This window comes from Colius striatus, chromosome 5 (assembly GCF_028858725.1).
Source record: "Colius striatus isolate bColStr4 chromosome 5, bColStr4.1.hap1, whole genome shotgun sequence".
In the NCBI taxonomy this organism is placed as follows: Eukaryota; Metazoa; Chordata; class Aves; order Coliiformes; family Coliidae; genus Colius; species Colius striatus.
The window spans coordinates 11,129,104-11,138,596 of NC_084763.1; the positions used below are offsets into that span (position 1 = coordinate 11,129,104).

General features: G+C 45.6%; 1 gene segment (V, D, J or C); it reads right to left on the reverse strand.

The window, feature by feature from the left end:
* Positions 1 to 6,916: 6,916 nt before the first annotated feature.
* LOC104554195 (probable non-functional T cell receptor gamma variable 10) lies at positions 6,917 to 7,356 on the reverse strand. The segment is given in 2 exon segments: positions 6,917 to 7,233; positions 7,314 to 7,356. Coding segments are annotated over 2 exon segments (360 nt in total).
* Between the last annotated feature and the right edge of the window lie 2,137 nt (positions 7,357 to 9,493).

The window sequence follows — 9,493 nt, forward strand, 5'->3', positions numbered from 1 at the left end:
CCACACTGTGGGGTGCTCCTGTGTGACCAGTGAACCAGGGATGGCAGCTTGCCAGGCATGAGGGAGAAGAGCTGCTTCAGCCTCCCTCCTGCTGTCAGTTGGCCACTTGCAGACCTCAAAGTGCTGAACACTTGCTGAGCCAGATATTTTTGGCCAATGGCATCCTGGGGTGGATTAGAGGGCTATGGGCAGTAGGGTGGAAGAGGTTCCCCTCTACTCTGCTGTTGTTAGACCACATCTGGAATATTGTGTCCAGTTCCGGGCTCCTCAGTTCAAGAAGGACAGGGAGCTGCTGAAGAGAGTTCAGCACAGGGCTACAAAGATGATGGAGCGGAGCATCTCCCTTATGAGGAAAGGCTGAGGGAGCTGGGGCTCTACAGCTTGGAGGAGACTGAGGAGTGATCTCATCAATGTTTACAAATACGTAAAGGGCGGGATGGAGCCAGGCTGTTCTCAGTGTTGGCCAATGATAGGACAATGGGCAATGGGTGCAAACTGGAACAGAAGAGGTTCCAAAAACCCACAAGGAAGAATTTCTTCCCTGTGAGCGTGAAGGAGCACTGGAACAGGCTGCCCAGATGGGTTGTAGAGTCTCCTTCTTTGGGGATATTAAAAATCCACCTGGAAGAGTTCCTGTGTGACCCTGTCTAGGTGGTCCTGCTCTGGCAGGGGGGTTGGACTGGATGATATTTCAAGATCCCTTCCAGCCCTTGAGATTCTGTGATTCTGTGATCTCAGGTGCTACCCTGAGCTGAATCACAGGCAAGTATCAAAGCACTTGCCATTTACTCAAAGCCAAATAATTTTGCTGAAAAGGTTAAAATATTTAGAGTTTGCCAATCTTCCTTACTAACAGTAACAACCAGTAATAAGCATTTTCTGCAAAGGAAGACAGAGCAGCATTTTGCCTACCTGTATCTCCAGACCATTTTGTTCATCTCTCAGATAAGTCTTTCAACTTGGTATGGAGAGATGTAATCCTAAAGGAAAACATTTTGCTTTTCAAGGGCGTTGGACACTTTTCTTTCAGAATGGAGTAAAAAAGTCACAAAGGCTGAATGTGCATATTGAAAAACAAAAAGCCCCTTCAGTTCTCCATACACTATGGTTGCCATTTTCAATTCACCTTTGAAAAGAAAATCATCATGAGGCTGGTTATACACCTGTGCTGCAATAGCTGTTGTGTTTCCCCCATTTCACACATAAACACAAAACAACTGCACTGTGCTCTGCAGATGGAAATGCTGTTGAGGAGGAAAATCCTGCAAAGCATTTGGTAGAGTTAAAACTAGCAGGAGCTCAAATAGCAGAGCACTTCACACAGCCAGTGTGTAACTGCATTGAAAAGCATGTCAGAAATGGTGAAGTTTTACATTTTGTACTCACTTGAAACAATAAGTTTGGTTCCAGTTCCAAATACTTTGACATCGGCATCCCACAGTCTAATAATGCTCAGCAAAGTCTCCTGAGCTGCACTTTCTTGCCTAGGCTGCAGAAAAGTCTCTCTGATTTGGAGGTTGTTGACAAATCCAGCCCAGTGCAACAGCTGAAGTTTCAACAATGACTAGAGTGCCATTTTCTTTCCGCAGCTGATAGCAGAGGGGGGTGAGATCAGGGGAGTGCCACAGCTACAGGCCTGTGGTTCAGGTGTTGAGGGATGGTAGCTTTGGTTTTTGTCTGGATGATCTCCGAGTTTCTGTCACGGTGAGTGTCCCAGTAGGCGCAGTAGTAAGTAGCAGCATCGTCTGGAATCACATCTTTTATGGTGAGAACACACCGCTTCTGGCTAGAAACCTTTTCAACAAGGTACCTGCTTGCTTGAAAGCCGCTTTCAAACGAAGGTGTCCCTCCTGTAATGTACAGCAGCCTCTCTGGAGCTTTACCCTCCTTCTGTTGATACCAGTGTATGACAGTACCATCAAAATTTCCCCCTAATGCTTGAATTTCACAAGTCATCCGTGCACTTTTTGTGAATTTGGTGATGGATATAGGGCTCTGCACAGGAATCTCTTGTGCAAATCCATCTAGGAAAGACAAAAGGAGAAACAGCGTCGCTAGCTGGAAGTCAGGGGAGTGGGCAGGTGCCGGCTAGCACAGGCCTTGGTGCCTGTGAGGAAAGGTAAGAAAATAAAGGAAGGACTTACAGGACCAAGCAGCTGTGGTCACAAGCACTGCCAGCAGCAGCATATCTGCTCGTCCCTCTCTGCCGCTGTTGCCACTCTGAGGAGGGTGAGAGGCAGCCCAGATGGGGACGGGGCTGTGTAGGAGGAGCAGGGGGTGACTCTTCACTGGTCTTCAGTGACGGGTTCTCTGTGTGCAAGTGGGTTAGCAGAAAGCTCTCTGCAGCCTGGCAAGCACTGAAACTGCTCAGAAGTCTGCAGGCCTGTCTGCTTTTCAGGATTGTGGCCCTGTAAAACTGGAGCCAGAACCACTGAGAAAGTGGGAGCAGCTCCAGCTGTGTGTCCTGAAGGTTTCTCCCTGGAGGTCAGCCCTGTGGCTGCTGAGCGTGTGCCATCAGACAGAGAGGTGCAGAGAGGCGGGGATGCAGCTTGCCAAGCACAAGGGTTAGGTGGTATTTCAGCCTCCCTCCTGCTGCCAGTTGGCCACGTGCAGTGAGCTGGAGGCAAGCACGTGTTGCTAACGGGCTTGGAAAGGTGCCAGTGAGCACAGGGCTCCTGGCAGAGGCAGGCAAGGGGAGACACCTGCCTCTGTGTGGTGGCAATGGAAGGGGTCTCTCTCTCATTTTTTGGTCCAGTCACCTTGAAGGGAGGGAGAGGGAGGAATGACTTAAGAGCCCCCAGGCACGAGAAAAGAGAGAACTGTGAAACAGACTTTAAGGTGAAGGGAGGTGCAGGGGCAAGGAAAAGAACACTCATCCCAGCAGTACCTCATGACAGTCTCCTACGTGGGCTACTGTCGTTCATCAGAGTGAAAACTGCATTGGTCAGTCTATGGTGAGGACCTGAAAGCAAGCCTCTGTTGCCAAAACCTGCCAGGACGTATATAAAACCCTTGCAGTATGTTGCTCTTCTTCTCATCACCCAGCAGAAATCTCTCAGGCACCTCATCCCAAAGCAAGAGTAAAGGAACAAGGTAGTGACTGGGTCTCACACAATGAAAGGTCTAAATGACAAACACTGTCTAGGTTTTCTACTGGAGCTTTCAAACACAGCAAGTCCAAAAGCAGAAATCATTACAGATCAAACCTGATGGTGTCTATTCCTGGACAACATGTGCATTGGCCACAGTCTTTTACAACAAAATACCTTGAAAGCATTGGGTACCTTGGCTTTCTCTGAGTCCTTTACCACCTTTAGAATCAGTCTGTGATCGTAGAACCTGAGCTGTAAAACCCACTACACTACACTACAGCCATAGGCCCTGGCCCAGCGCGCCAGGAGCACAGCCTCTGGCTGAGGTTTTCTGCTCTGTCCAGGACACATCAAGTGAGAAACTGTGTGAATAAAGTTAGTTTTTTTCTGGACTGTTGTAGGAATTTGTAGTGACTGAAATGCAAAAGGAGACCAAGGAAAAACATGAAGGATGATGTGCAATATCACCTGGTCTTCCCTCCTTCTTTTATATCCATGCCTTTCGTTTCAAGGGAAAAAGAGTGAGCACTGCCAAGATGGAATGGTGTTTCTTTGCCTGCTCCAAAGATTCTAACAGAGAAATTTAAAGCTCACGTTTGTTCACACACACAGACACACTGTCAGGGGCTTTCAGTACAATCAAACCTTGCTTTTACAAGCAATGTTTCATATATTTACCCCAAAGTGACTGGAACTTTCCAGCTCCTGGATGTTGCAGATAGGTGTGAGTACTGAAAGGACATATTGGTTGTTAACATCATCCATTTACCAGCTGTCACAAGGTATTGTTGTTTTCCCTACTCACTGTAGAGAGATGTGTGGAATAGGGAAGTATCTGAATTCTAAGCAGAGTTCAAAGCTTGCAGTTCAGAGTATAAAGTGCCTTTTTGTGTGGCTTATCTTTGCCCATCAAGTGCTGTGAGGCTTTGATAATGCCAATATGCACAGTAGTAAGTGCCAGAATCCCTCGGGGATAAATAACTTATCATGAGATCATGGAAGTTCCCAGCGGGATCCTTCCAAACGTGAATCCTTCTTCCCTCGCCACTGTCATCAAAATAAGGTGTATCTCCCATGGCGTACAGTAACCTCCTTGGTGGCTCCCCAGGAAGCTGCCTGTACCAGTGCACGATGGCTCTGGTGCTGATTTGGCAGGTTATTCTGGCAGAGCTGCCCCGCACCTGCCTCCGCAGCTCTGGGCTTTGCACCGGCGCCACTTGCGCGTCTCCACCTGGAGGGGAAGAGAAGTTGTGTGAAGGGAAGTAACCGCTGGAGTTCAGAGCCAGGACTTGTGTTCTCCACACACGGGAAGGGGAGGGGAGTGGAAAAAGGGCTTACAGGACCAAAATGAAGTTGCAAGAAGGACTGGAAGCAGGAACATGTTGCCAGTGTGAGTTAAACCCAGAAATGAAATAGAGACAGAAGCATTATAAAGCCCTTTGGGTGGAGAAAGCTTCAGATGGCTGGGAGGAGGAAATGACTTACCTGGCACGTCCAATGACCTTTCTACCACTCTTTACAAGGAGGGAGATTAAATTTACTGGCAAGCTAAACCACAGCAAAGACAGCGTAGAAAGGACATAAAATACTCAAACTAAAGTAGTTTTTCTTCATCTATTGGCTGCATTCCTCTCAGACTTACCTGCTGAGATCACTCATCCCAAGTGTGTTCCCCTTTCCTCAGACATCCCAAAGCTGTCCCAGAAGCACATTTCACCAGACTTTCCTAGAATATACTGCCTGCTTTGGTAGCATAAATGTGATTATTCATAGTGAACTATCAGCCCTTACTTAAAACCACCAGACTGTCTGGTAAGCCTTATCCATCTCCTCCAGACACGGTGTAGTGAAGCCAGGGTGAGACGTATTTTTCCCAACTGTTTGCTGCCTTCTGCTTTCTCTTGTACTTTCCCTCCTTTAAAAGCCCTGAAAAGGTGCCCTGCAAAGGCTTCATAGCAAATGGTGGCTTGGGCAGCAGCCATCACACATCCTGGCCTTCCCTGAGAAAGATTTCTCCTTTTCTGTCCCAAAAGAGAGCATCTCCTATGGATATTTTTTCAGCCTTTGTCAATAGCAATGCACACAACTACATCTCATCTCAGACCTGGGACAGAAATTCATATTCTTCTGTTTTCTTTGGGATAGATGCACAAATTGGCTGAGGAAAGGAAATGACTCAGGTGGGCAACATCCTGCGAGGCACTGGCAGCAGGCAGGTGGTGCTGAGGCAAAGCAGCCTGGCTGAGCCCCGATGAACGTCAACATTGGAGCAGAGCTTGTACACAGGCAGCACAAACTCACCTTCTCTCGCTCTCACTCACACAAACAAAATTACTTCAACTCATTTACAAAGTCATTTTGTAGTCTGAATCTGTCCTGGCAGACAGATTTTCCTTTCATTTAGATATTGTGCTTGATCTCACCTTGATCTTCATTTCCGATTCCCCTTCCCATCCTGTGCAAGGTGTGGGGAAGGGGAGTGATTGAATGCCTGTGTGGTGCTTCGTTGCTCCCTGTGCTTGCAGCATGGCAGAAGCAAATATTACCATGGCTTTTAGGCTAGTTGAAAGCTGCTCAACGATGCCTCTTGTCAAATGCTTTTCATCAGGTCCACTGTCAATAAAACACAGAAAACAGCACACCAAACATGGAGCTTAATCAATTTGATGAGTGTCAAATTACTGCTCATCAGACTGTTTGAATGCCAAAGACCAGGAATGTACAGAGCAGCCATTTTGAGCTCAGAAGTAATATTGCTGTGCTTAGGACTGCTTCTTGTCATGGGTAAGGTGAGATGCCAGATCCCAGGGTGGCATCTCCAAATGCTGCGTATTATACAAAGAAACACAAATGCTTTACAGCCCCCATAGTGTTAGTTTAAAATAAAGATGCTTACAGCAAGCAAAATATAGATATTTGTCTGTGTAATTCAAAATCATCCTTCAGAGGCTGGGTTTGCTACAGTTCTTTTGAAAAGTAAGCCTTACTTTTACTTACATCAGCCAGTTTTAATTTTTTTCAAGGATTTTCACACAGATGCAGTAGCTGCTGTGCTGCAGTTGTGACAGGAATCCGTCTTTCACTCTTCTGTGAAATGCAACTGCTACCCCACTGCTCAATGTGCTCTGGACTGGTAATACTGGAGTCCTTTAGGGATCAGTGGTCCTGTGCCTTTATTTGTCAGTTGTTTTCCCATAAACAGAAAAGGGATTAGAAGAAAGTCTTTAAACTTAAATTAATCTCTTCTATTTGCAAGATGGAAATCAAAATATCTATTGTATAGTTGCTCTTTGCTGTGCAGGTTTGCTGCTGTGTCGGATGAAAAGCCCCAATAAAGTCATTCAAAAGAGTTTTGTTTTAACTTAACTCCAAACATAAAGCAAAACAAAACTGAAACAAGATTGTCTACCCACAGAGAAGTACAAAATAGGTATATTACATCTGTGGTCCTCAACAGTGCTTCAAGCTTATTTTCACTTATATCCATCTGCTCTGCCACACACATGATGTAAGCAAGGATTTATTCCAAAGATACAACATGAAGGATAGTGGGATTTGACAGATTTTTTTTTCCCTCTTCCTGACATCCTGTAAACCAACCCAGACGGAATCCATCCAGGCATATGACAATGCCCTTTTACCTCGTGAAGTGAAGGAAGGGCTGTGCTGGTGCTGGCTGCAATGCGTGCCTGTCTACTTGGGCAGTGTGTCTTCTTCAAGTCCAATGGAAAATGCAAGGTAAGGATGTTCCTGCACATTTTCAGGCCCTTCAGGATCCAGTACAGAAAGCAGCACACATCTTTGTGCAAGTCCCCTGTGGCTTTCTACTGCTGTGCATCCCATCTCGCACAGTAGTAGGTAGCAGAGTCTTGCAGAGTTACTTTGCTCACTGTCAGGGTGCAGACAGATTTAGAGGGGTCCTTCTCCACACTAAATTTCCCCTCATCAGCCTTGCTGTGGAGGACAACCCTGGAGGACATGTAGGCAATGTGCTGGGGAGCTGTGTTGGGCTTCTTTCTGTACCAGTGAATGAAAATGTTGTTAAAGTCAGGATCAGAAACGTGGCAGTTGATCAGCACTGTTTTCCTTTCTGGCTTGGTGATGGATATGGGAGTTTGCTGCAAGACTTGTGTGGAACTGCCTGTGTGAAAGGAAGAGGAAAGTTAGAGGCATGAAGCAAAGAGAGGATGCCCTTCGCCACAGGCTGAGCAGGGCACCTACGAGAAAAGCCAGCTGCCAGGATGAAAGCGCTCAGCAGCCACATTGTCATCCCCATATCGTCGGGGCCACTGGCTGATGGGAATAGTAGCTGGAGTCAGTGCTGGCAAAGCAGATCTGAACACAGAAAACCACCCAGTGAGGCTGTGCCAGTTGCTGATGTGTTAAGTGGTGATGCACAAGCCATTTCCTTTGATTAAGATTTAAATAGAAGGCAAGCAACAGAAAACCCCCTAAAAAACTCCCTTGTGGTAAGAGACCTCACTACTGAGTCAGCTCTTCATATCTGCAGTTTTAATGTACATTGACTATCAGAAGGTGGAAGAGATGGCCCTGGAAAGCAGGCAAAATTGCTGCCCTAAATCTCTGAGATGGAGAAGCATTTTTGCGTAATTGCTGCTCTGTAATTGTTAGTAGGTTCTCCTCTAGGAATCTGCTGCTTGATGATCAGTTTGATGATCAACTTGGTGATCAGCTTGATGATCTGCTGCTATGATCAGCAACAGAAACTGCACCAAGACATGAGAAAGTTGTTTCTGCTTTCCACTGCCCTACTATTACACATTACTTTTAGCCTGTTTAGCCTGAGTTTCCTTTGCTTCATTTCTGCCTGGATATGTATTTGCTTATTGTAGTGAGAGCCTTGTTCTCTGAGGTTTGTTCCCCAGATATGGTACTAGACAGAGACCAGCTTCTTTCCCTCTTTCTTTAACTGAAGTGTCGGAAGCTCCAAGTGCAGGATGATTTTTTAATCCCATGACAACATTGCCAAAGCTTTTCTTTTAACAACTTGTCCCATTCATGTTAAACCTTGAACATCAAACGCGATCCTATAAATTAGCTTCCACTTGAAACCTCTGTTCCTTCAGTCAATATGTGGTCACCCAATAAAGCAAAGGAAACTCTGGTGTTTTCAAATCTTTACTGACTGCTCCAGTAATTAAAAAAATCATAAATAAGAATCAATTTTTTAGCAGGCTAGAATATGTGTTTAGCTCTTGCTTAAATGGAAATGCTTTATAGCATAAACTTATGTGACATCTGCAGGACATCAGTAGTAATATGCTCAATTCTGTGTTCTTATTATGTTCCTAAACCTTCAAGAGGGTATGTAGAAAATGCTTTCTATGCATCTCATACCGTCTACTCTCTGATTTTCTAATCAAAATAGTGTAGATGCTTCCCAAGCCAAATGCATCACATGGGCCTAAATATTTTTATTCAGCTGGCACTAATCAGGCAAGCCAGAACTGCATTAAAAAATAATTCAGTTCTGAGATCTAAACACCTGCTGATGAGCAGCCTTCTCCCCCAGCTATCTCCCATCTCACACAGACCCTCTGAAAAACACATTTTTTAACCATGGTTACTGATACTGATGCTATTAGAGTTCTTTTCTTTTTTAAAAGTAGAAATCAGTTGCTTACCCAAGATGTCTTAGCACTCCAAAGTATTTCACACCTTTCTCATTTCTGCCCCCAAATTGATGGGAGTTTCTCATCCAAAGTCACAGGGAATCTCCCCACTCATCTCAGTGGGACTCCAAACACATGCAAATAACTGCCAACAACCTACACACAGAGAGCATTTTTCAGTCTGGCCTAAATCCTGACAGTTTGTTAAGGATGAAAGGATTTCTGATAATGAAAGCAACAAAACAACCATTTTTTACATAAACCGCTGAAACTAGGGCAATCTGGTAATTATTTTGCTTGTCATGCCTCTGGATTTTGCATCCACAAAGTTCCTTACCTGGAGTAAAACTTGAAAACTGCCACAGGATATGCAATTTCATCCAAAATGCCCTCCTGCTCCCTAGTCATTTACAACAGCACTTCTCCCTTCCTCCTTCTCCTACTCTTGGATGCCCCTAGTCCCCTACCAAACACTTTCTAGCCTTTTTGACTGGCTGTTCTCTCATGTCGAGATACATTAGCTGGAAAATCTCTGCACAAAATGTTCATGGTGTTGCAGGGATGTTTCCTCTGCAAACATGACTGCCATGGTAAATGGCAGAAAGTAAAGGGAAGGCTGTAGGTGCAGCCCCATGTGGTAAATGGCAGAAGGTGAAGGGAAGGCTGTAGGTGCAGTCCTATGTGGTAAATGGCAGAGGGTGAAGGGAAGGCTGTAGGTGCAGCCCCATGTGGTAAATGGCAGAAGGTGAAGGGAAGGCTGTAGGTGCA